General features: G+C 44.3%; 1 protein-coding gene across 14 annotated transcripts in view; it reads left to right on the forward strand.

The window, feature by feature from the left end:
- Positions 1–27,726, forward strand: part of CLIP1 (CAP-Gly domain containing linker protein 1) — a 115,849-nt gene that overhangs the window by 16,591 nt on the left and 71,532 nt on the right. For 13 of the 14 annotated variants that reach the window (XM_084762653.1, XM_084762659.1, XM_084762658.1 and 10 more), the window contains exons 2-3: positions 23,889–24,081; positions 25,054–25,622. In XM_084762653.1, the coding sequence (XP_084618779.1) occupies positions 23,997–24,081; positions 25,054–25,622 (654 nt within the window). In that variant the 5' untranslated portion in view covers positions 23,889–23,996. Of the gene's footprint in view, positions 1–14,045; positions 14,226–23,888; positions 24,082–25,053; positions 25,623–27,726 lie in introns of those variants that run through there. The other variant, XM_084762654.1, reaches the window with a different exon arrangement.

Here is a 27,726-nt window from a genome sequence, read left to right on the forward strand (position 1 = left end):
CTCTGTGAGTTTGAGGCCAGCCTGGTCTATAAACAAAGTCCAGAACAGCCATGGCTACAAGAGAAATCCCGTCTTAAACAAACAGACAAACAAACAAAAAAAAAAGGTGGGGAGGTGGCTGGAGAGATGGCTCAGAGGTTAAGAGCACTGTCTGCTCTTCCAGAGGTCCTGAGTTCAATTCCCAGCACCCACATGGTGGCTCACAACCATCTATACCTTCTTCTTTTTTTTTTTTTTTCCTCTTCATCTATACCTTCTTAATGCCCTCTTCTGGTGTGCAGGTGTATATGCAGATAGAGCACTCATATACATAAAATAAACAAAATCTTAAAACAAAACAAACCCCCAACCCAACCCCCCAAAAAAACTGGGGAGAAAAGCAGGCCCGCTTTATAAGCCCCCCAAAAACAAATTGAAACAAACGAAACAAACAGAAGCCAACTATCTATAAAGTGTTAGGTAAAACTTTTCACCTTGTTTAAATTTGTTTTGTTTTGTTTTTGTTGTTGTTTATTTTTTTTTCGACACAGGGCTTCCTTGTGTATCCTTGATTGTCCTGGACTCCTTTTGTAGATCAGGCTGGCCTCAAACTCACAGAGATCTACCTTCCTCTGCCTCTTGAGTGCTGGGATTAAAGGCCTGTGCCGGTAGTTTTTCTTTGACATGAAAAAGAAACAAAAGACACAATATTATTAGTCATGGCAAGCCTGTACTCTTTTCAATATTGTTGACTTGTTATGATTTCTCCAAAGGCTGTTTATGAAGCTGTGGTGTGTCTGTCTGTCTGTCTGTGTAGTGAGGTGTGTTCAGTATTCACACCACAGATACTTAAGGAGCCATTTACTGTGCCACATGCCCTTCTGGATGCTGGTGACGCGGCCCTGAATAAAGTGACCAATACTGATTCTCTTGGAATTTCCCTTCTTCTAGGAAAGATAGAAGATAAGTATATTAAATATAAGTGTGTTATATGTTAGACTGTCATACATGGTAAAGAAAAAATATATATAAACTAGAGAGGCAGGAATATGAAGTCTTGTGAGCAATGGTTAAAGTTATAGGAATCTCAGATAGGGTTGCAAGAGAGCCAGCTGAGCGTGTGATCTGGGGAGGGATGAGAAGAAAGTTAGAGAATGTGGGTCCCTAAGGGAAATAGGGATCGGATGGAAGAGGGGCCAGAAAGTTCAAAGGCCTTCACACTGGAAGCTTGGTGAGCAAATAAAGCCTTACAGGCTGTTATCTGGAAAGTATTTGTTTAAATACTGAGAGACTGAGAATAATTTAATGTGTCACCCATTCGTCTATCCATCCAGGAGATGAGGTTGAACCCGGGCTTCTCACGTACACCAGGCAAGCTCTACCACTCTACCACTGAGGGCAGGGATGCCCCCTGCCCTTAACTTTTTTTGAGCTAGGATTTCCCTGTGCAGCATAGGCTAGCCTAGAACTCACAGCCCTCCTGGCTTAGCCTTCGGAGTGCTGGGATTCCGGGTCGGGCCGTCATTCCTGGCCTTAGACGTTGTCCCTGTTCAGCTAGATTTCAGCATCCTGTCCCCTCAGTCTCTCCAGTAGTTGGGATTAGAGGCATTGGCTACCATGCCCAGTTTCTGCTTTGCTATTATGGTGGTCAAGGTTGCATTAACGTAAGGGAGAGTTAAAGTTTTGACAGTTTTCCCCATCTGGCTTAAAAGTCTCATTGCTAGTGAATGCAGAGCAAGAACTGAGCCCTAGCTTTTGTTATTTTGATAAATGTGCAGACTACCTGGCAGCAGAACATCAAATCAGTGGCTGGTCAAGAGTTGGCTAGCCCAGCCGGGCATGGTGGCTCACACCTGTAATCCCAGTACTCGGGAGGCAGAGACAGGCGCATCTCTGTGAATTTGAGGCTAGCCTGGTCTACAAGGCGGGTCCTGGACATCCAGGACTGTTACACAGAGAAACCCTGTCTCGAAAAAATAAAACAGACCAAAACAAAAACAACAAAAAAGAGTTGGCTAGTCCAGTCCTTGTCATATAGACTTGACCTCCTCCATACACACCCACACAGGGGATTAAACCTAGCGTTTCATACGTTCTATAGTCCGAGCACCATCTTGGTGTTGAGTATATACTTTTATATTTTGCTATTAAAATTTATTTATTTATTTATTTATTTATTTTGGTTTTTTTGAGACAGGGTTTCTCTGTGTAGCCTTGGCTGTCCTGAGCTTGCTTTGTAGACCAGGCTGGCTTTGAACTCACAGTGATCCATCTGCCTCTGCCTCTGCCTCTGCCTCCCCAAAGGTGTGAGCCACCACGCCTGGCTTAAAATTTATTTTTTGTGCATGGATGCTTTGCCTGCATGTATATCTGTGTACCATGCATGCTGTGCCTATGGAGACCAGAAGAGGCAGTTAGATCCCCTGGGATTGGAGTTACAGATGGTTGTTAGCCACCATATGGATGATGGGAATTCAATCACTATCCTCTGGAAGAACAGCCAGTGCTTTTAACCAGTGAGCCATCTACAGCTGGAATTTTCCTGTTTTTGTATGTCAATCCAGGATCTTTGTTTAGCCTAAGGGATCTGTGTCATGTTATCTGTGTATGTGTGTTTCTCTCCCAGTTGTACTTTTGGCAGCACAGCCCTACTTTTTAGTCTTAAAATTTTCAAGGTTTTCTTAAAAAAAAAAAAAAAAACCAAAAAAAAATTATTTTTCAGACTTATACCCTACCCCCATGATAGCCTTTTTCTGAAAGCCCTGCCTGTCCTGAAACCCACTCTGTAAACTAGCCTGGCCTCGAACCCAGAGAGCCACCTGCCTTTGCCTCTGGAGTGCTGGGATTAAAGGCGTGTGCCACCACCGCCTGGCTCAAACCTGGTTTAACATAAACTTTTCTTTAAGTATTTTTTTTAAAGATTTATTTATATTATGTATATGAGTACAGTGTCTTCATGCACACCAGAAGAGGGCATCAGATCTCATTATAGATGGTTGTAAGCCACCATGTGGTTGCTGGGAATTGAACTCAGAACCTCTGGAGAGCAGTCAGTGCTCTTAACCTCGGAGCCATCTGTCCAGCCCAGTATTTTCAATCTTAATTGAACACAGTGTAATAGTCTGCATATGAATTTTTTAGGCAGTTGCTTAGGGACGACTTAAGCTATTATAACATATTATATATTTTTAATAAACATAGGGTCTGTTTGCCATATTGATGGAACTCATGTTTTAGTCAGCATTTACATAACAGTTCTCTGTAAGGGGCATCACTGACTGATGGTAGTGTACAGGAATTTTAAGAGTGACCTCTTCAGATTGCAATCAGGGTACACAAGGAGCTTCCCCCACCCCGTTTTTTTTTAATAGGTTGGCAGATTGTACTTAACCAACCTTGAATTTGGCTCGGACATCTGGGTTAATATCCTGGACCTGGCATGAAGTGCCGAGGAATCTTGGCCACAATTAGTAAAGAGCTTCTCTCCCCTTTAACTCTCCATCTGGCACTTCTAGAAGGACAGATTCCATTAGCACTAACTCAGTGGGTGGGTCTGCTTTTTGCTTGTCTGTTTATTGTGGTCTGGCTGCAACATCTTAAAAGTATTTTTTTGCAAAGTCCTTGAAAAGAGGAAGCAGTCCTGTGACAGAATCCTTGTCAGGAAGCCCATCAGGGCTCTTGGTCCCTGGGGAAGTCTGCATTTTCATCTGCCTCTTGTGTCTCTTCTCAGGAACTTCCTGAGGCCAAGGCAGGCATTTTGGTTCCTTAAGTCTTATGTAATCATATGGCCCAGCATGCTTCCAATTTGAATTACGTAGTTTGGTGTTCGTATTCTCCAAGCTTGGATTGAGTCCCAGTTGAAGTGTCTGCCCATTTTTGACACTTAGAAGTGGCAAGTCCCTGATTGACAGTGTTATTTTTGAAGCCAACGGCCTAAGGATCCAGATGCTCAGGATGTGCAGATGATCTGGAATGTGGGTTTGATGTATAGAAAAAGGGCAACTCTGGTTAGCTTTTTCCTTCTCAGCTGTACAGGTTTTATTTTGTTTTATTATACAAGTGTGTGAGTGTGCACACACGCATGTGTGCCACAGCATGAATGTGTAGGTCAGAGGATGTGTTAGTTACTTTACTGTTGCTTTGATAAAACACTGTGACCAGTTCAACTTAGAGAAGAGTTTGTTTGGGTTTATGGCTCCAGAGTGACAGTCTATAGTGGCAGAGGCGGCACAGCTGGAGGAGGTGAGAGGTTACATCTTCACCTGCAAGCGTGAAGCAGAGAGTGCCAACTGGAAGTGGGCGAAGCTATAACTCTCAAAGCCCACCTCTAGTGATGCTGCCCCAGCTCCCCAGACAGCACCAGCCGAGGACAAGTGTTCAAATGCTTGTTCCTATGGGAGACAGTCGTTCAAACCACCAGGGAGGACGGTGAAGGGGACATAGGTCTTTCCAGGATGGAACCAGAGTGACTAGGCTCGGCGGTGTAGCACTCTTACCCACTGAGCCATCTTTCTGGCCCCACACACTCTTCAACTCATGAAGGAGCGTGAAAAGATTTGCTCCCATCCCCTTTTCAGGATAAATAAGTGATAGTGGGGATATTTTATTAGAATTTTTTTTTGAGACAGGGTTTCTCAGTGTAGCCTTGGTTGTTCTGGACTCGCTTTGTAGACCAGGCTGGCCTCAAACTCACAGCGATCCGCCTGCCTCTGCCTCCTGAGCAAATCCTAGAGCTCCTCCTCTTCTCCTTCAGCCCCTTCAACTAGCAGTGTTATTCCGTCATTTAAATTGCACCAGGAAACAATGATGCATCCTGGTTTGAGAAATGTAACCTTTCTTCCTGCCATGTTTACAAAGTTAATTTTGAGTAGGAGTGACTCGCAGGATTGAAAGGGCATGTTCTAATGAGCAGTTGTCAGTGGGGGAACGTGTGATTTACAAGGACTTAAATGTTCCATGGAAAAGCAACTTGTGCTCCTCCTGTCAGAACTTGTGCCTTGCCAACTTTCAGGCTGTTTTGTACACTCCCCAGTTTTCTTTCTCACAGTTTAATTAAAGGTGGAGTTTTCTTCCTAAGGCCTGGTAGAACTTGTGTGTCTGCATCCAAGGTTAGCTACATGTGTGACTGTGACCAACACTGATGTTGAGGTTTATAATCCAAAGGAAACCAATTCCTAGTCTCCACTGACTGCGTCTAGGCTGGCGGCTCAAGACAGTGGTGGCTTTGTGAATGCATTTGGTACACTGGTGGCTTCTTTTGAAATCTGCACTCTTCAGTATTACCAATATGGAAATGTTATTTTTCCATTGGCTCTCAAGACTCACGGCGACTATTATAGTTGCGCATTTGTAAAGTTCAAACAAGAAAAGTCTTTAAAGAGGGGATCAGAAACCCAAAGTAATGAGGAAGGTCTTGGTTCTTCTGGGTTGTCCCTGAGTTGTCAGGGTGCTGTAAAAGTGCTCTTTTCTTGCTTTCTTTCTTTTATTTTTTTTAAATATTTATTATTTATATAGTATTCTGCCTGCAGGCCAAAAGAGGACACCAGATCTCATTATAGATGGCTGTGAGCCACCATGTGGTTGCTGGGAATTGAACTCAGGACCTCTGGAAGAACAGTCAGTGCTCTTAACTTCTGAGCCCCAATGCTCTTTTCTTTTCTTTTTTCTTTCTTTCTTTCTATCTTTTTATTATTATTATTATTTTTTTTTGGTTTTTTGAGACAGGGTGTCTCTGTGTAGCTTTGGCTGTCCTGGACTCACTTTGTAGACCAGGCTGGCCTGGAACTCACTTCGATCCACCTGCCTCTGCCTCCCAAGTTCTGGGATTAAAGGCGTGCGCCACCACGCCCGGCAAGTGCTCTTTTCTTGTTCTGAACTGTTGGTGTGCTTTTGCTGTGAGTATGGGCTGTGTGCTCCGTGAAGGAGCAGCAGCAGTGTGCCTTCTTTTTTATTTTTTATTTTTTTGGGGGGTTTTCGAGACAGGGTTTCTCTGTGTAGCGTTGGCTGTCCTTGACTCGCTTTTGTAGACCAGGCTGGCCTCGAACTCACAGCGATCCACCTGCCTCTGCCTCCCGAGTGCTGGGATTAAAGGCGTGCGCCACCACGCCCAGCTCTGTGTGCCTTCTTTTATTCCTCTGGGATGACTGGAAAAGGAAGACAATTTTATTACACCCGAAATGACTCTTTTTCATCCCTTTGTTCTATATAACAGATCAGAAACGTGTTCACCAGCATGCGTTAGAGGCAGGAGCCTATCTAGAGACTGGATCGCAAGTCCTAGACTGTTAAATAACAAGTGATTGCACTTGTAAAATCAGTTTCCTCGGTGAGGTAGTGGAACTAGATTCTAAGGTCTCTTCTGAATCTAAATTTTGTTCTGTTTTGATTTTCGAGACAGGGTTTCTCTGTGTAGCCTTGGCTGTCCTGGACTCGCTTTGTAGACCAGGCTGGCCTCAAACTCACATTGATCCATCCGCCTGCCTCTGCCTCCCGAGTGCTGGGATTAAAGGCGTGCGCCACCACAACTGGCTTATTTAGCTTTCTGTGTTTCTTATTTTTTCACATTCTTTTGCAGATGAAAGAGCTTCGGCTGTTTGGTTTGTATATGTAAGTGTAAGAACGGAGTTCTCTTTCCACTGAGCCAAGCAGATCTCCATAGTCTTGGGCAGCTGCATCAGAGCTCACTCAGAGTTCCTCTTTAAAAAGACCCTGTCTAATGGCGCGGCCCTCCGCCCGGTTGGTTGCATTCTCTCTGTCTCTGTCTCCTTCTCCTTCCTTAAAAAACCACTCTGGGTACAACTTGTACTCTGGGCTGTGTCATACATGATAGGTTTTCAAACCACGTAATTCTCAAGTATGACTTAATTTTTCAGAGGATTGTGTTGACTTCTGACTTTTCCAAAGAGACGTTGTAAACCTTTCTATTCACTGTCAGTGTCTTGCCGTATGATACCCTCAAAGCAACACTAAATGTTGACAGGTTGGTTTTACGAACTGCTCTGTAAGGGCTTGATCAGTTAGAAGCTGGAAGTGAGTCTCCCTTGTAACACCTTGTGAATTAAGGAGCCAATTGATTTTCTGACTCTCACTGGCTTGTTTTTGTCCTGGTGTCTAATTGGGCTTCTTCACATTAATCACTTGAACAGTGACTACTGTGCTTACTGTTGTCTTTTGTTCCTTACCCTTGCTGGAGAGAAGTGATTCGCCTTTTTCAACTTAATTTCAAGGCTGCTTGAGTCTGTCCCTTCCATTCATTTATCATCCTTTGTCCAATGTTGGAGATGGAGCCCAGGGCTTTGCACAACCTGGGCCAGCGCTCAGTCTACCACTGAGCCACCTCCCTAGACTGGATCTGGATTTTAAAAGAGGTTTAGAGGGATGGGTGTGGTGCTGTAAACCTTTAATCCCAGGATTTGGGAAGCAGAGGCAGGTGGATCTCTATGAGTTTCAGCCAGGGTGAGACCCTGTCTCAAAAAAAAAAAAAATAATGCTTAGAGCCTGTGTATGAAACATTCCTAAGTGCTTATATAGAGAGGTAGTAGGGGTAGCAGCTCTGGTGGTCTGTGTCCGCGTCCTGCTTGGCCTTTTGCTAATTGGACACAGGCTAGGGCCATCTGGGAAGAGGAGCCTCAATGGACGGGGTGCTTCCGTCAGATTGCCTGTAGGCAAGTCTTTAGGGCGGGTTTTTTTTTTTCTTTTAAAAATTCTTTTTTTTTTTTTCCTCCAAGACAGAGTCTCTCTGTGTTAGCCTTGGCTGTCCTGGACTCACTTTGTAGACCAGGCTGGCCTCGAACTCACAGCGATCCACCTGCCTCTGCCTCCCGAGTGCTGGGATTAAAGGCGTGCGTGCGCCACCACGCCCGGCTCCTTTCTATCTATCACGTATTGGTAGTTTGCCTGCGTGTATGCCTCTGTGAGGGTGTCAGATCCTGGAGTTACAGACAGCTGTGAGCTTCAATGTGAGTGTTGGTAATTAAACATAGGTCCTCTAGAAGAGAAGCTGCTGAGCCATCTCTCCAGCCTCATATATACACATATATATATATATACATATATAATTTTTACTTTTTTTATGTGCATGGGTGTCCTTCTTACATGTATGTCTGTGCACCATGTGTGTGCCAAATGTCCATGAAGGCCAGAAGAGAGATCTCCTGAGATGGAGTTACAAAGCTTGTTAGCTACCATGTGGGTGCTGGGAATTGAACCCAGATCCTCTGAAGAGCACTGCTCTTAACCACTGATCCATCTATCCAGCCAGGCATTTTCTTGATTAATGGTCAATGGGGCAGGGCAGCTCACTATGAGCAGTGTCACCCCTGGGCAAGGTGATAGGTGATATAAGAAAGTTGAGCTGAAAAATCCACAGGAGCAAGGCAGTAAGCCATGTTCCTCTGTGGCATCTGCTTCAGTTCCTGCCTTCAGGGTCCTGCCTTGATTGAGCTCCCGCTTTGGCTTCTCTTGATGATGGACTGTACACTGTACCATTTGTCCCTGTGTTATTTTTGGTCATGATGTTTTATCACAACAGCAGACAGGAAACTTAGGTAACAGAGGACAACCTGGTGTGATGGTTTCTGAGGTTATAGGAGTATTTTCTTGACTGGGACACTTCTGTGCGCTCCTTGATCATGAATCCAGGGTGAGGACAGCAGCTGGTGCCATTCAGAGGTGACAGGATGCGGTTTGGGTTTCACAGGGGCTGAAGGCAGTTAAGGAATTATCAGTGCGTATCTGTAACAGTTGCCCGGGATGCCTTACTAGGAACTACGTGTTTAGCAGCCTACCTGACACCCATGACACACAGCCTGACTGAGACAAGGGTCTCTGTTGTTTGTTCACTGTGTATGCCAGATTAGCAGAGGCTTCCAGGCACTCTGTCTTTGCCTTCGTCGCCTTGTAGCAGCAGCACAGGGCTCACACACACTTTCACTACCCAGCCGGCTTCTGCATAGCTTCTGCTGGTTGGAACTCAGGTCAGAACACTTGCGCGGCTCATAACCCTTGTGCTCATGGAGCCATCTCAGCTTCTCAGCCCAGAAGTTGCTTTGTTGTTTGTTTAAGTAGGGTGTCATGGTGCACGCCTGTAAGCCTAGCACCTGGCGGGTCGAGGCAGGCAGTGAGATATTCAGCTATCTTGAACTGCTTGTCGGCTCATACGTAAGATTCTGTCTCGGCTCAGTGGGTGGGAGCACCCGTCCTGCAAGTGTGAAGCCCTGAGTTCAAATACATAGTACACACACAAAAGGCAGGCATGGCAGCACAGGCCTTCACGGTGAAGACAGGTAGACTCTGAAGAGCTCGCTGAAACTGCAAACTATAGTGTCGTGAGGGAGCGCAACCACATTTTCAAACATATGAGCCTGAAACGGCCATTCTTTTTTGTTGTTTTTGGTTTTTTTTTTTCAAGACAAGGTTTCTCTGTGTAGCCTTGACTGTCCTAGACTTGCTTTGTAGGCCAGGATGGCCTCAAATTCACAGCGATCCACCTGCCTCTGCCTCTGCCTCCCAAGTGCCAGGATTAAAGGTGTGAGCCTAGCTAGGCAGTAGTGGCACATGCCTTTAATCCCAGCACTTGGGAGGCCGGCCTGGTCTACAAAGTGAGTCCAAGATAGTCAAGGCTACGCAGAGAAACCCTGTCTCGGAAAAACAGAAACAAAAACAAACAAACAAACAAAGATGTGAGCCACCACGCCCGGCTTATAAGGGCATTCTTATTCAAACCATCGCACCTATTGAGAACATTTTTCCAGCTCATAATCCTCCTGCCTCGGCTTCCAAGGGGCTGGGACTATAGGTATGTACCATAATGCCCAGCTTAGTCTTTTCTTAACGTGTGCGTTTTAGAATGCTCTGCTAGCAATAGCTGCAGAAACTGGGGGACTTGGAGAGATGGCTCCATGGTTAAGAGCACTTGCTGTTCTTGCAGGGGACCTAGGTTCAGTTTTCAGCATTCACATGATGGCTCACAATTTCTGGGAGCTCCAGTTTCTGGGGCTCCAAACCCTCTCTTCTGCAGGCACCAGGCTTGACTGTAGGGCACATACATACATTCAGGAAAAACACTCATACACATAAAGTAAAATAGATAAATCTTTTTAAAACTATTTTCAAAAAGGAACAGAAATTTGTGCTCTCTTTGTCTTATCAAGACTACCCTGCCCACATTTAAGATTCTATTCCGTGGTCCTCAACACACCTAAGCTGCTGTGGAAACCAAGGCTCTAGTGCCCAACATCACTTTCTCCTTGGTCAATGCCACCCGTTACTATGTTGCTTTGAAACACTTCCTGTGTTCAAGGAGTGAGGTTCTGAGAGGTCACGGTAAACAATGGCTTAAGGTGGCTTTTGTTGGGCTGGAGAGATGGCTCAGAGGTTAAGAGCTCTGGCTGCTCTTCCAAAGGTCCTGAGTTCAATTCCTAGCAACTACATGGTGGCTCACAACCATCTATAATGAAATCTGGTGCCCTTTTCTGGCCTGCTGGCTCACATGCAGGCAGCATACTGTACAAATAATAAATAAATAAATCTTAAAAAAAAAAAAGGTGGCTTTGCTGCCTATTCTGGTTCTCAGGGGCTGAGATCCCTCTCCAGATACTGTACCTCACACAAACACTGCTCTCTCTGTATCTTGTGGTTTTGTTCCCTGGGCCACAAAAATGTGGTTGTGACAAACAAAAGCCACTCACACTGTTCTGTCATTTGGCTTCTCTGCCTAAGTGTGCACAAGGAGGGGCAGTCTGTGTTTGGAAGTCCAGTAGGCTCTACATGGGGGGCTCTCAAACTGTGGGTCATGACCCCTCGGGGGTACATTGAGCAACCCTTTCACTGAGGTCACCTAAGACAGGCAGAAAACTTGGATATTTATGTTACAGTTCCTAACAGTAGCAAAATTATAGTTAGGAAGTAGCAACGAGAGCAGTTTTATGGTTGAGGATCACTATAGCATGAGGAACTGTATTAAAGGGCCAGACCATTAGGAAGGTTGAGGACCACTAGGTGAAATAGTGCCGTGGGTCCCCGGGTCTGCATTGCAATCCATGCTGGCCTATGGAAGCCTCGTCTTGAAATCACCATTTTCTGTCTTAGATGCCCCAATGATGAACTTAAAGGTGTGACCATGCTAGGGGCTGGGTTTTACATATTTATTTATTTATTTTCTTGTTATTTTTCCAAGACTGGGTTTTTCTGTGCAGCCCTGGCTGTCCTGGAACTCACAGAGATCCCCCTGCCTCTGCCTCCCAAGTGCTAGGACTAAAGGCGTAGGCCAGTTATTTTAAATGATAGCTAATGGGTTGATTCTAAGCCAGGGGCAACCTAGAGAGTGAGGGGTTAGGGAGGGAGCAGATTAGTAAGACATGAACCAGATGCCTTGGCTGTGGCCTTTTAATAAATTTTTCATTTGTAATTCACTCTGCCTTTTGCTCTGAGTTTTTTGTGAGTGTGTTTTCAAACTTAGTGCTGCACTAACAGTTCTACCTGGCAGTGCCCTGTGCTCTCATCAGGGCTTCTTTAGGCATTATGCATCACCTGTCAAATAGGTATTTTAAAGCTTCGCTTACTGTGAGTGCCATTTTTCCTTTTTTTTTTTTTTCTGAGAACAATTACTCAGTTTTATATTTTTGAGTTTTGTATCTCCCTGCCCTTTTCCTCACATAGAGTGGAAAAGATTACCTATGTGATGACAAAAACAGAACTATCTTAATTTTGGTCCCAAATATACATTCTGTACATTCTCTGTCCTTTTTTCTTTCTTTTGAGATGACGTCTTGCTATGTTGCCTAAGTTAGCCATGAACTCCAGGGCTCAATCAATCCTCCTGCCTCAGCTTCCCATATGCCTGTGACTACAGCCATGTGTCTGGACTGGGCCCACATGAGTCTTTTGAGCATTTGAAATATATTGGCATGTGTTATAAACATAAGTACACAGTTGATTTCAAAGATTTGTTTTTTTCCAAACAGGGTTTCTCTGTGTAGCAGTCCTGGCTGTCCTGGACTCGCTTTGTAGACCAGGCTGGCCTTGAACTCACATCAGTCTGCGTGCCTCTGCCTCCCGAGTGCTGGGATTAAAGGCACCACCATGCCTGGTCCTTTTTTTTTTTTTTTTTTAACATGCTTATACACATACTGGGCATTTGTGGAGTCAGAGGACAACTTTCAGAAGTCTGTTCTTTCTTGTTCTAGCATGTGGCCCTGGATTCCAACTCAAGTGCTTGGGATTAGCAGCAAGAGCTTTTACTTACTGAATCACCATTCCTGGCCATGTTTTGTTTTAATTTAAATAATTTTGTTACTACAGAATCGAGAGTTGCTTACTTGTCTTGCTGTTGGACAGTGATATTCTAGAAAGTACAGCAGTGTCAACAGATGTAATTATCCCATTTAAAACTCACAGACAGTAGCCACTGAGTCATTTGCTCATAGCTTCATTGGCCTTGTTTTAAAAAGAGGCTTCAGTGTTGCGAAACCAGCACCACCATCTTTATCGATGGCTCGTGAGGTAAGGTATAGTTTTAGTTGATGCTTTAATTTGAAAATTGTTTCATTTGACATTATTTTATGAGTTCTTGTTTTGATATTGAGACAATTCAATACCTTTAAAAATCTGTTGTGGCTGGGCATGATGGCGCAGGCCTGTAATCCCAGCACTCTAAGAGGCAGAGGCAGGTGGATCTCTGTGAGTTCGAGGGCAGCTTGGTCTACAAAGTGAGTCTAGAATGGCCAGGACTACACAGAGAAATCCTGTCTTGAAAAACCAACCAACCAACCAACAAACAAACAAAACAAAATGAAGAAGAAAAGAAAGAAAGAAAAAGAAAAAAAAATCTGTTGTGGACCAAATAATCTAATAAATTTGTTTGGAAGCAGGACAAGCCAAGTCTTCCTGAATGAGATGCAAACAAGACTGAGACTGTGGTTTGTCACTGAGCAAGCAGAGCAGATCAGCAGATCAGAAAAGGAAGAGGTGGGCTGGAAAATAGTCAGAAGAGACAATTGCTGCTGGCCTGTGCCACCTTGTATATTTATTGTATTTTTTATTTTCCTGAGACAGGGTCTCTGTACATGGTCCTGGCTGTCCTGGAACTCACCATATAGACTGGGCTGGCCTCGAATTCACAGAGATCTGTGTCAACCTCAGCCTTCGGAGTGCTGGGATTAAAGGTGTGTGCCACCACACCTGGCCCTTTTCTTTTTGTTTAAGGTGTGTGTGTGTGTGTGTGTGTGTGTGTGTGTGTGTGTGTGTGTGTGTATGTGTGGCAGGGGCTCAGGTATGTGCCCATGAGTGCAGGTGCTTGCAGAGGCTACAGACACCAGATCCCTGGAGCTAGAGTTACAGGCAGTTGGTTGCCTGACATGGGTGCCAGAGCAGTGTGTACTTTTTTTTTTTTTTTTTCGAGACAGAGTCTCTCTGTGTTAGCCTTGGCCATCCTGGACTCACTTTGTAGACCAGGCTGGCCTCGAACTCACAGCGATCCGCCTGCCTCTGCCTCCCAAGTGCTGGGATTAAAGGCGTGCGCCACCACGCCCGGCCCACAGTGTGTACTCTTAATCCTCTAACCCTTCAGCCTTCTCTTTTGGAGTCAGTCCTGTGCCCCACCCCTCACCTCCAGGCCTTGGTGTGGCAGTAGAAGCTGGATGGGGTATGTAAAGACTCCTAAATGGGAGACAGGCCGACCCTGCATTTCTCACCCATGGGATAAAGCTCTATTCAGCTAAGAAGCAGGATGGTTAAATTGGCCCCAAGCAGGTCTGTGCACTTGTGGATTGGGTTTGATAGTGTGCCCTGAATCTGTAATACTTGACATTTGTTATTCACTCAGGAGCTAAATAAACTATACCAGTACTTTTCAATTCTGTCTTTTCAATATGATTGAACAAAACTGAAAGAAGAAAAACAAATGGCTTAAACTGCCTTTCTTCTGTGGGATGCAAGGCATTTGGAAAGCTACCCAGTGTTGTCTCTGTTTTCAGTGGCCATGGCCTAGCAGCTCAGGTTACATTGCCTCTTCTGTATTGGGGGCGGGAGAGAGCAAGTGACACAGCATAACCATGTAACCACACTTACATAACCGTGACTTGGGGGACAGGAGTAAGCTGTGAATGGACTGCCCAGGACCAGGAAGTGGTATTAGAACAGAGTCTGACTTTTCCTGTCAAGTTTGACTTGAAAAATCATCCGCATCACTCCCCGAGCCCCAGTTCTTGGGTAGCATAAGCAGAATCTTCAGAGTGCAGCGTCTCCAGGTAAGAGGCCGAGCCCTGCTGCTGCTGGCTCACAGCTGTTCAGCTGGGCTCAAGTGGAAACAGCAGCCGGCTGCGGCGAGGCGTCTGTGCTGAGCTGGAGTGTGTTTGCTCAGGGCAGTTCACTGCTGCTCTGGGGTGCCAGGAGCTGCAGCATGACAGAAGTGATCTTATCACTCTGCCCAGGCAGAGTAGTCTTACTTTGGCAAAGACAGAGCCAAAATCACATCCCTTTTACTTCTGAATCCCTAACTGGGATTTGAAATCTAAACCGTTGGTAGAACCCCAAAAGGGTGGGATTAGCAGTGAATATTAGTTGATTAGTAGCCTCAGGTTGTAAATGAAAATACTGAAGTCTGGTAAGGGCTAGATAAATTATCCCAAGTCGGTTAGCTGAGACAGAAACCTCATGACTCGCTTCCCAATCCAGCTTCTCATACTTCATTTTTTTGAGTCAAGACTTTGTTTGGGTTTTTTGTTTTGTTTTAGGACAGGCTTTCAAGTAGCCTAGGCTGGCCTTGAATTTACTAATTAGCCAAGACCGGCCTTGAACTCCTGATCCTCCTGTTTTAGTCTCTTACGTGCTGGGATTACAGGCATGAGGCACGTATGCCTGGTTTGAGCCATGACATTTTAAAAATAAGAGTTTGGGCTGGGAATATGGCTTAGTTGGTAGAGTGTTTGCCTAGCATGCGCAAAGCCTCCTTTGACCCTCAGCACTGGTGTGGTGGTGAATGCCTATAATCCTAGCACTCTAGGCTGCTGTGAATTCAAGGCCAGCCTCAACTACATAGCAAGGCTCTGTTTCAAGAGAAAGATTTGTTAATTCTTTTTTGCAGAACTGTTTGTTTTGATGAACCGTACATTTATTAAGATTTTTTTTTAATGGTACCAAGTCACAGAGAATGGGGGAGGTTGATTTTACTAAAATAGATATCTTATATAATAAAACCTTTTAATCATGATGAAAATAGAAGGAATAGTACCATTATCCAATTTGAACAAAGAGCTACCTATTGTCAGTTTTGTTGATAATCAAAGCATGGCTTCTTCTTCTTTTTTTTTTTTTTTTTTCTGATCAAGACTCGCTTTATTTCAAGGAAGTGCAGTTTATATAGCCTCGAAGCATGGCTTCTTTTCACACGTATTTTGTTCTTGCCAATAAAATGCCTTCTTTCTTTACTGGAAATAGAATACCTTTATTTATAGTTTTATGCTTTTCAAATTAATCCTCTTTCTATTGTGTTGTTTTTTTTCTTTTGTTTTGTTTTGGTTTTGGTTTTTCGAGACAGGGTTTTTCTCTGTGTAGCCTTGGCTGTCCTAGACTCGCTTTGTAGACCAGGCTGGCCTCTAACGCACATTAATCTGCCTGCCTCTGTCTCCCCAGTGCTGGGATTAAACGTGTGCGCCACCATGCTTGGCCTTTGTTTTTTGTTTTTTAAGACAGGATCTTACTATGTAAACTAGCCTGGCCTTGAACATGCTGTACAGCTGAAGATGACCTAAACAACGGATTTTCCTGCCTCTCCTCCTCTTCCCTTAGAGTGCTGCACTCACAGGTATGTGTTAGCACACCCAGTTATGTGGTGCTTCATGCACAATAGGCAAACACTCTGAGCTACATCCCGAACCTCAGGATACGCACACTCTGGTGGGAAAGTGGAGAGCAGGCATTCAAAGAGGTGGGTCTCTCCCACGAAACTGTTCTGCCATCTTCACCAGGTGCTTCCAGGGGGGCTACTAGGAGGACAGAGATTGTGGCAACTTCCTGTCATCTAGGCCTAGACATGGCACGGTCCTCTCATGCTTCTTTAGTTCCGTTGGCTAGAATTCAGCCATATGCTTGACTAAACTGCCAAGGAAGCTGGGAAATGTGGTCTGAGTCTAGGGAGAAGGAGAAAGTGAAACAGGCCTTGTGAGTGGACATGGCGTGGCCACTGATCAGAATTCATCTTCGGTCATGTCCTGGGTAGGAGGAACAAAGCAGGGAGCCAGCAGGATAGCTCACTTCCCACCTGGAGTTCAGTCCCTGTGGTGCAAGGAAGGTGAGAACCGACTTCCACAAACTCAGACTTTCACTGTGGATAAATGTAATTAAATAGAACAGCCAGGTGTGGTGGTGCACACCTTTAATCCCAGCACTTGGGAGGAAGAGGCAGGAGGATCATTGTGAGTTCAAAGCCAGCCTACTTTACAAAAGTGAGTCTAGGACAGGCCCACAGAGAAACCCTGTCTCAAAAAAAAAAAAAACCAAACCAAAAAACCAAAAAACAAAAAACAAAAAACAAAACAAAACAAAAAAAGCATATGGTGTATATACATGCATGCAAGCAAAATACTCAGATACATAAAATAAATTTAAAAGAAAGTATTAAATGCAGCTTGGTGGTGCACATCTACAGTTCCAGTGCCTAGGAGACTGAGGTCATCCTTAGTTACCTGAGATGTTTGAAGCCAGCCTTGAGACCTTTTAAAAAAAGGTTTATTTATTTTTATTTAGTGGTTTGCCTGCATGTATATGCCTGTGCACTGCATATGTGCAGTGACTGCAGAGGCCAGAAAAAGATGTTGGATCCTATGTGACTGGGGTTAAAGATGGTTGTGAGCTGCCTTTGGGTGCTGGGATTAAACCTAGGTCCTGGATGAGCTGCCAGTGCCCTTAACTCTTGAGCCATCTCTCTAACCCCTTCCTGAGAGAGAGTGCAAGAGGAAAAAACTAAAACCAAAATTTCGGAACTGGCGGTTTAGCTCAGTGGTAGTGTTTGCCTGTGGTACAGGAGTCCTAGGCTCGCGCCTCTGTGCTGCAAGAAGGAAGGAAATGCAGCCTGGTGCGCCGTGGCTCATGCCTGTATTCCGAGGCTTCTGGAAGGAGGGTGTGAGTTCGAGGACGGTCTATGTTACAAAATACAGAGAATCCCGTATGATACCCTTAGGGGAAAAAATTGTAAGGTAAAACAAAAAGAAATATATATTGCCTTTATACTGGGTTGTAAGCTCTAACAGTCAGAAGGAGGGAGCCCAGCAAGCAGCTGGCCATTTTGCCTTTTTCCAGTGAAATCTGATATGCCAGAGCTACAGCGAGGTTGCAGGCACTTCGGGCATTCTAAAAATGAACTTCTTCCGCATTTTAATCTTTACTCCACTTGCTTGGCAATGCAGTCACAGGCAATGTTAGGGCTGGTAGCTTTTCAGTGTGCCTGAGTGGCAGGGACAGGGCAGCGGCACTCTAAGCTTGTGACTTACTGCCTACTCAATTTTCGGAATTCCTCATTGTAGCCTAATTTTCAGGACACAATGGAAAACTGTGTTTATAGCTGAACCAAAATAACAATATGTTAAGGAGAAGACTGTGTCCCTGTGTTACTGGAGTTGAGCTCGTGTGTGTGTGTGTGTGTGTGTGTGTGTGTGTGTGTGTGCGTGTGCGCGCGCGCGCGTGCGCGCGCACGTGCACGTTCATGCTCACCTGGGTTGCTTCTGCTGCTCAGCAGTGGAAGTACATGTCCTTTTGGCACCAGCTCCAGGTTCAGGACTACAGAACCTTCTCTCTTTTTCCTTCTTTAAAATGGTGAGGCTGGAGAGGCAGAACAACATCAGAATCCCCGTTTGTGACGTCACCATGTGACCTCACAGCCAGTTGGTTGAAAATATTGCTTAGCTTCTGGGAAGATGTAAGCTGAGGCCTGGCCTGATTCCACAGACACCATGAGGTAGCAGTTTGTTCTCTATTAGCTGATTTGGGTTGAATTTTCTACAGTTCTATAGATAAAATGTTGACACTGATGTTTCTGGTTTATATGCTTACCTATTTAAATTATATAATTTGAAGAATTATGTAAATGTAAGAAAATCATTGTGGCTATTCTTGGCAGGATAGTGAAAAGTAGAAAGCTCAGAAGATGAGCAGCAGCATTTTCATTCTGAGTGCCTATGCGGGTTGTCGGTGCTCTGTTATGTAATTTGCCATCAGATTTCCCCACAAATAGACATAACGTTTTAGTTCTGTGAAAATATGTCTGTAATACCAGGCAGCAACAATTTGGAATGGTTAGATCCATTCCAGATAACTTCTAGTTATCAGGAGTACAGATAATTTATGATCACCAGGCTTAAGTTGAGCTACATCACAATTGAGCTGTCAGCATTGTTGTTTTTTTGTTTTGTTTTGTTTTATTTTTCGAGACAGAGTCTCTCTGTGTAGCCTTGGCTGTCCTGGACTTGCTTTGTAGACCAGGCTGGCCTCGAACTCACAGTGATCCGCCTGCCTCTGCCTCCCAAGTGCTGGGATTTAAGGCGTGCACCACCACAGCCTGGCTTCAGCTTTGGGTTTTGATTGTTGTTTTACAGCTGGAGCTGGGAAAGCCAGTGTGAGTTCATGCAGACACCTGGGGGTAGTCCCTGAGCGTTAACACAGGATTTTATTAGGTCTTACCCTGGCTGGCTTGAAACTCCATAGGTACGTCAGGCTGGCCCAAATTTGTGACATTCCTTCTCCAGTGCTGGGATTACAAGCATGCATCTCTCTGCTTGTTGTTTGAGCAAATAAAAATATGGGATTGGAGGGATCATTTCATTGGTAGAGTGCTTACCTTTCATGCTCAAGGTCCTGAGTTTGGTCACTAGCACTATGGAGGAAAAGTTCTTGAAAAACAAAACAAAAAACCAACTTTGTATTTCTGGATGCCTGAACTGAACACTGAATACACAATAGCTCTGTCTCAAAAAACAAAAACAAAAAATAAAGTAGGAATTAAGTCTTGCAACCTCCAAAGATATTTTAACAAATATAGCGCATACTTTTTTCTTTTTTAACCTGAGAACAGGTCAGGTCTGCTTCCTTGGTCATCTGCTTCTTTGAAATAAATATCTTGCTCCTTTGCCCTTGGGTTCTAGATCAGATCTGAGTTAAATTTCAAGCTTATGATATTAATCTAGTTCAAAAAAATTCAGGCCTGCTTTTGTGTCTCCCGATAATTCAGAGGTCACACAGGACAGCACAATAGTTTCTTTAGTGTTGATGTGGAGCAACAACACACCTTCCCTCCCGTTTGGGGGCGGAAGTGTGAGCGCTTTAATGAAGGGTCCCTCACACGCTGCTCCCCGTGCTGTCTGCTGCCTGGAAGGAGATGCTCTTCCTCTTCTTCCTTTTAAGAGTACAAGCAAAACAGTAGCTATTTTTAACTTCTCAGAGCTGATGTAAGTTCTAAAGATAAACATTTTACAAATAGTTCTTGGATTGAAAAATGTAACTGTAAGACATCATTCAGTGTTATAAATGCAAAACTCAGGTTATACACACACAGACACACACACATATACATCTACACACATAGATATACATATGCACACACATATATACATATGCACATACATATATATACATATACAGACAAGACACACACATATATACATATATACACGCACACACATATATACATATGCATGCACAGACACAAACACATACACAAAATAGTATTGTTTGGAAAGGAAGGCTATGGAGCAATGTGACCTTTTTTCTTAGAAAGGGGGGTCTCAGTCTTCTCCTTTTGGTTTTTTTCCTTTTTCTTTTCTTTTCTTTTCTTTTTTTTTTTGTTTGTTTTTTGAGTCAGGGTTTCTCTGTGCATCTCTGGCTATCCTGGACTCATTTTGTAGACCAGGCTGGCCTCGAACTCACAGAGGTCCACCTGCCTCTGCCTCCTGAGTGCTGGGATTAAAGGTGTGTGCCACTATACTCTTTGTCTTTTTGGCTTTTTGAAACAGGGTCTTACTGTGTAGCCCTGGTTGGGTCCTAGAACTTATGACTGTCCTACTTTTTTCTCCCAATTTCTGACGTCACAGGTCTTAGCCACTTCCTTGGATGTGATTAGTTTAAAAATGCTTAGAAGCTTATATACATCCACACAAGGTCTTTCATGTGGGGAGGTGTTATCTATTATGGTGACATAGCCATTACTTTTTGGAACTATTGGGCTTTCTCTGTAGGCCTTGGATATATTTTTTGTTTGCTAGCTGCAAATCCATCTTTCTTTGAGATATGTTGGTCCAGGTTTTGGAAACAGCTGATAGCGTAAGCACCACATCACAAGTATCTTGAGCCACCAATGAGGTTACTCCATTCACTCCTTTGCTTCTGGTTTTTTGGTTGTTTGGTTGGTTGTTTTTGTTTTTATTTTTTAAGGTAGGGTCTCATTTTGTAGCTCAGGCTAATTTTGAACTTGTGTTCCTCTTGCCTCAGCCTCCTAAGAGTTCTGAGATAAATTACTTCTGAAAATGGAGTTTAAAACATTTTGAACGATGGAAGATGTAGCTCAGTTAATAGATTGCTTGCCTAGTGAGCATGAAGGCCTGGGCTTGAGCCCAGAACCACAGAAACTGCGTGGTAGTGAATGCTTGTAATCCCAGCAGTGGTGAAGGCAGAGGCCACAGGACCCAAGTTCAGAGTCATCCTTGGCAACATAGCAAGTTTTAGGCCACCTTCAAGTTCATAAGACCTGGTCTTAGCTAGGTGGTGGTGGCACCTTTAATCCCAGTAATTCCAGTATGCTGGGTGGGTGGGAGGCAGGCAGATCAATGTGAGTTCGAGGCCAGCCTAGTGTACAAAGTGAGTCCAGGACAGCCAAGGCTACACAGAGAAACCATATCTTAAAAAAACCAACCCCTCCCCAAAAAAAAAGATCTTAACAAAATTTGTTGAAGCATTATTTGCAAAGTACTTAGTGTTTCCTTGGGCACTCACTTTTTTTTTTTTTTTTTTTATAATGTATGAGCTCTCTCTCTGTATGTACACCTGCATGCCAGAAGAGGGCATCAGATCCCAGTGTAGATGGTCGTGAGCCACCATGTGGTTGTTGGGAATTGAACTCAGGACCTCTGGAAGAGCAGCCAGTGTTCTTATCCACTGAGCCATCTCTCAGCTTTCGTTTGTCTTTTTGAGGCAGGGTTTCTCTATGTAGTCCTGGCTGTCCTGGAACTCTGTAGACCAGACTGGCCTCTCACAGATTTGCCTACCTCTGCCTCTTGAGTGTTGGGACTAAAGGCTTATACTATCATGTTGGGCTCAGGAAGTCACGTTTACGTGTTTTTAAATTGATTTTTATGTGTGTAAGCATTTTGCATGTATGTGTGTCAGAAGGTTAGAAGAGGGTGAAGCCCCTGCAGCTGGAGTTACAGGTAGTTGTGGCTGCCTAACCTGGGTGCAGGGCACCAAACTGGGCCCTGTGTCAGAGCAGTAGGTGCTCATAACTTTTGGTCCATCTCTCCTGCTGCTCAGGCAGTCATTTTAAATAATACTCATTCCTTGCTAAGGAGACTAGTGCAATGGTGTTATCCAGTATAACTGTAATGGTTGAAGTTCTCTCTGTGGCTCTGTGGCCAGTTAATCGTACATTTAAATGTGACTGAGGCATTGCACGGAACATGCACGGTCTAGAGACAGGGTTCCAGGCGTGCTGGCTACTCATGCAGAGGGCTGGAGTTTGGTTTCCAGCACCTAAGTTGGGCAGCTCACAACCGCACCTAGGGCATATCATGCTCTCTTCTGGCTCGCACATGCAGCTGCACGCTTATGTACAAGAGGGGGTGGGAAAGCTAAGAAAAAAAAAGTATGTTAGGGGTAGCCGAGGCAGCCGCTCTGTGTGAGTTCTAGGCCAGACTGATGCGCATGGACTGTTGTAGGCTATCCAGGGCTTGACTGTGAGGCTTTCAACAAAACAAAAGAGCACGTGCTACTGTCGCTACCATATAGGAAAACACAGAGGCTGAATGTTGAGCTGTCAGCCTCACTTGGGGGGCGGCACTTTAAGATAAAAAAATGTATCAAGTAAAGGTAAGCTACAGAGTGTCGACCCTAGTCCACCTCCCTGTGCCCGCCCTTGCTTTAGACTTGCTTACTAAAGTAACTGAAATGAGCAAGTGAAGCAAGTACGAGGTCTGAGATGCTGTAGGCAGCCTTCGCTGTGCTCAGAGTCTTGAAGGAAAGGCTTTGATTTGAGGTGAAAGGTTAGTAAGTTGATCACTTTCTTAGACTGATCTGAGGCTCTTGAGCCTTTCCTTCAATTTACCTTTTAAACTTGATTTCTTACAAGAATCTTCTGATATTCATCCAACTGAACTCACTGTCCAAATCACAGGCTTTGCCCTTTCCCTGTCTTCCTTTGTCTCCTGACTGAGCTCACACACACCTCGCCTTTCCCTTCCATCCTAGTCCACTCTTTTGTCTTGTAGGACATTTTTCAGGGTAGTCATATGGTTTGTTTTTTCTCATAAGTCACGTTATATGCTAAGTTACTATTTTTTTTGTGTGGATTCTCCCCAGCTACATTGTAAGTTCTGTATATTTGTGTCTATTATATATTATTCTGTCATCTATATTGAGCAGGAATTATTATTATTATTATTATTATTATTATTATTATTATTATTATTATTATTATTTTGGTTTTTCGATACAGGATTTCTCTGTGTTAGCCTTGGCTGTCCTGGTCTCCCTGTGTAGACCAGGCTGGTCTCGAACTCACAGTGATCCGCCTAGTCTCTGCTTCCCGAGTGCTGGGATTAAAGGCATGCGCTGCCTCTTGGCCCTTTGATTAGTAGTATTTAGAATGTGATTAGCCAGGCCCAACCTTCCTTCCTTCCTTCCTTTCTTTTGTGGTAGTGGTTGTTGTTTTTCTTTTTCCGAAACAGATCTCTGTGTAGCCCTGGCTGTCCTGGAGTTGCTTTGTAGACCAGGCTGTCTTTGAACTAAGAGATTTGTCTGTCTCTGCCTCCTGAGTACTGGGATCACAGGCGTGCTCCAACATGCCTGGCTCTGATTGTTTCCTGATTAATAATTTAGTAGTGGTTCTTAAATGCTCCCATCAGAATCACCCGAGTGTCTTATTAAAGTACAGATAGCTGAGCCCACCAAGGTACTGTTTCAGTAGGTTTGAGGTTTTCATTTCTAGCAGGTTCTGGATGGTGCTGATACTTCACACTGTGAGCACCAAATACATCTGATAATTGCCTGTGAAGATACCTATTTTGTGTCTAAAAATCCTCAATGTTAACGCACAGTGGTGTTGTTGCTGCTTTGGGCATATACATCTGGTCTACCCAGCCTGTAAATCAGGCTTTGGTATTCACAGCCCTTAGTGCAGTGTTAGCAGCAGTAATGAAAACAGTAAATATTGAACCGGCTACTTGGCACCGAGTCTGTAAGTGTCTGAACTGGAGGCACTCGGGGCTGGAAGCTTTTGTAGAGTGAAGATGTGAAACCTCTCTAACTCCCACCCAGGTGTGGCGGTGCACACCTTTAACCTCAGCATTGGGGAGACGGAGGCAGGAGGATTTTTGTGAATTCAAAACCAGCCTTAGTCTGTGAACATAGTGAGTCCCAAAACAGCCAGAGCTGCATGGTGAGGCCCTGTCTCTAACAAAACAAAACAGCAAAAAAATCTATGTAGCAACAATTGGGGAACACTTTTCTCAGGGCTCCTTTACATTCTTAAAAATTAGTGAGTTCTCCAGAATCACCACCTCCATACCCCACACCCTCAAACAACCCAAACAAACAAAATAAAAACTTCCTGGATTCTACTGCTTGGATTAAAAGCATGCACCCCTACCGTGCCCGGATTGGAATCTGGAATAACTATGGTCTCTGTTCTTCTCTTGACTTGTTTCCTTTTTCAGATTTAATCCAGAGACTGAGTTCTCTATAGGAACATCTACATTTGTATGGATGATTGGGGAAAGATAGTGGCACCAGACAAGGGGAAAGCAGTCTGACCTTCCAAGAAAATGAGTATGCTAAAGCCAAGTGGGCTGAAAGCCCCTACCAAGGTCCTCAAGCCTGGAAGCACAGCCCTGAAGACACCTGCTGCTGGTAATGCTTTACTTTTTGCTTTTATTTTATTTTTTAAAATTTCATTTTGAGACAGGATTTCTCTGCATAGCCCTGGCTGTCCTGAAACTAACTCTGTAGACCAGGCTGGCCTCAAACTCAGGATTGCCTGCCATTACCTCCTGAGTGCTGGGATTAAAGGCGTGCGCCACCACGCCCGGCTGGTTGCTGGAAATTGAACTCAGGTCTGAAAGAGCAGGCAGCGCTTATAACCACTGAGCCATCTCTCCAGCCCAATTCTTTCGTTCTTAAGCATGACCTCATGTCTGTAGTTAAATGGTGTGAGTTTTGTTAGCATCACTACTCAAATACAGGAAAAATGGGTCTTAGTGGATCTGACTAGGTATTCTTGAAATGTTCAGGAAGGGAGTGGGGTAGGCGTGAGCTCAGAACTATAATACAGGAATGGAAAAGGATTGCTTTTTCCTCACCTTGAGGACTTACAGTCTGAGTTACAAATCTAGAATAAACCTCAGTCCCCAGCTTACAGAGTTTTGACAGTGTTCTGCCTCCTTGCTTTAGAGAGAGAGAGAGAGAGAGAGAGAGAGAGAGAGAGAGAGAGAGAGAACTTGTCCATATTGTTTCTCTTTTTATGTTTAAGGTTATATTATTATTATTATTATTATTATTATTATTATTATTATTATTATTATTATTATTATTATTATTATTATATGTGTATGGGTGTTTTATCTGTAAGTCTGTGCATCATGTGTGTGTGTGTGTGTGTGTGTGTGTGTATGGTTGAGGCCAGAGTAGGATCTCAGATACCCTGAAACTGGAGTTACGGATTGTCGTTTGCCACCATGTTGGTGCTGGGGTTGAACCTGGGTCCCCTGCAAGAGTAGCCAGTGCTTTTAACCACTGAGCTCTCTCTCCAGTCCGTTCTGTTTTTAAGTTAGAAGCTGCTTGAATCTGACATTGGGTCTTTTCTGACCTTCCTCTTGCTTTCAGCTGCAGCTCCAGTGGAGAAGACAATCGCCAGTGAGAAAGCCTCAGGCCCTCCGTCCTCGGAGCCCCAGGAGGAGTTTGTGGATGACTTTCGAGTTGGAGAGCGGGTCTGGGTGAACGGGAATAAGCCTGGATTCATCCAGTTTCTCGGGGAAACTCAGTTTGCACCGGGCCAGTGGGCTGGGATTGTTCTAGATGAACCCATAGGAAAGAACGACGGCTCGGTGGCGGGAGTTCGGTATTTCCAGTGTGAGCCTTTAAAGGGAATATTTACCCGGCCTTCAAAGTTAACAAGGAAGGTGCAAGCAGAAGATGAAGCCAACGGGCTGCAGACAGCTCACGCGAGAGCTGCGTCACCTCTGTCCACGGCTGCAGCCACCGTGGTGTCCTCTTCGCCAGCCCCCCCCTCAAATATTCCCCATAAACCATCCCAGCCGACGGCGAAAGAACCCCCAGCCACACCTCAGATCAGCAACCTTACAAAAACTGCCAGCGAGTCCATCTCCAACCTCTCCGAGGCTGGCTCCGTCAAGAAAGGGGAGCGGGAGCTCAAGATTGGAGACAGGGTGCTGGTGAGTCGCTGCGGCCGCTGGGCCTTCACTTCTGCATTCAACGCCGCCTTCCTCCTGCTCTTCTAGTCATCCCTCCTCCCCTTCCTCCTCTTTTTCTTTGTAATCTAGTCTGCAGAATGCTGTGCCCCCCTTCCCTCCATCATACCTGGCTAACATGCTCATTCGTTTTTGAAACATAAATCTTTGATTTAGAGGTGGGCGTGGTGGAGCACGCTTTTAGTCCTAGAACTCAGGAGACAGAGGCAGGCAGATCGCTGTGAGTTCGAGGCTAGCCTGGTCTACAAAGCGAGTCCAGGACAGCCAGGGTTACACAGAGAAACCCTGTCTCGGAAAAAAAAAAAATCTTTGATTTAGAAATTAGCATTTTGCCTGGCAGTGATGTTGCACGCCTTTAATCCCAGCACTCCGGAGGCAGAAGCAGGTGGATCTCCGTGAGTTCGAGGCTAGCCTGGTCTACAAAGCGAATCCAGGACAGCCAGGGTTACACAGAGAAACCCTGTCTCAAAAAACCAAAACCAAAACAAACCAAAACAAAACAAAACACCACCAACAACAACAAAAAAACCCAACCAACCAAACAAACAAAACCCAAGCTATGTAAATTGATAAAATGTAGTATGGCTACAAAATGGTACATATTCGCTGATGGCACACACACAAATATATAATAAAATCCAATTTTCAGGAAGGCAGCCAAAAGGGGTTGCCTGGGGCCATAGCTATAGGAAGAAGTAGAAAATGATCTTTAAAAAAAAGAAAAAAAGAAAAACTGTCATGATACAGTCTAGTTTTTTGAGACAGGACCTCTCACTGGGATTTGTGCTTGCTGATTAGGCTAAATTAAAATTAGCTAGGAATTGAGCCCAGAGTCTGCCTGTCTGCACCTCCCCAGCCTGGTGATAGGTGTGTGTCATAGCAGTGTGCGCTTCTATGCTTGGCTTCTTCCACGTGCTGGAGATGAAGCGCAAGTCCTCACGCTTGCAAGGCCAGCACTCCACTGAGCTGTCTCCCTACCTCTGCCCAATTATTTATTTTTGTTTTTTTTCCTCGAGACAGGCTATTCTAGAACTCTTTCTGTTGAGTAGTCTGGGCTCGAACTCACCAGAGTGCTGAGATTTAAAGGCATGTGCTGTCACCACCTGGCTAACTCAAATTTTTGTTAAAGGAATTCAGACTTATAGTTTAAAATGGAATATTTGGGACTGGGCCTATAGCCCAGGGGTAGATCATGGCCTAGCAGTCAAGACTGTGGGAGACAATCTTTAGCACCACATTGTAAATAAAGTGTTTTTTTGAGCTGGAAGTTTATGTAGCTTAGATTGACTTCAAATTTGCTATGTGGTCAAGAATGACCTTGAGGGCTGGAGAGAGCACTGTCTGCTCTTCCAGAGGTCCTGAGTTCAATTCCCAGCAACCATACGGGTGGCTCACAACCATCTATAGTGAGATATGACGCCTTCTTCTGGCCTGTGGGTGTGTATGTAGGCAGAGCATTGTACACATCATCATCTTCATCATCATCATCATCTTCTTCATCATCATCATCATCATAAAAGATCTTTAAAACAAAACAAAACAAAAAAGAATGGCCTTGAAATTTGACCTTCCTTTTTTTCCACCTACTAAGTGCTAAGATTATAGGTGTAAGCAAAGAGGCACAACTAATTAAAAAATAATTAATGAAAACTTTGGTGCCTTTATATATTTTATTTTTAAATCACGACATAACAGTATCCCCAAAAGAAAAATGGGTAAATGGATATTTTGGCACATCTGTTCTGTGAAGTACCAATTAGCAGAACATATATCTTTGTTTTATATATTTTGCTCATTTGTTTATATCTTTTTGATGTAGGGTCTCATATATTCCAGGCAGCCCCTGAATTCTATGTAGATGAGGATGACTTTGAACTCTACCCTCTGGCCTTTCTTTCCCAAATGCTTTATAGTTTGTTTTCTGTTGATGCAGGAGAATTTCTGATGCTGGGTAGTTAAGAAGAGAAGGTTAATCTTGGCTGTGGCTCTGGGGGTTGGAACATGTCTCAGAACATGATGCTGGCCTTTTCTTTTTTCTGTTAAGGGCTTCATGGCAGAGGACAGTCAA

Source organism: Acomys minous (assembly GCF_964271855.1).
Source record: "Acomys minous genome assembly, chromosome: 16".
Taxonomy (NCBI): domain Eukaryota; kingdom Metazoa; phylum Chordata; class Mammalia; order Rodentia; family Muridae; genus Acomys; species Acomys minous.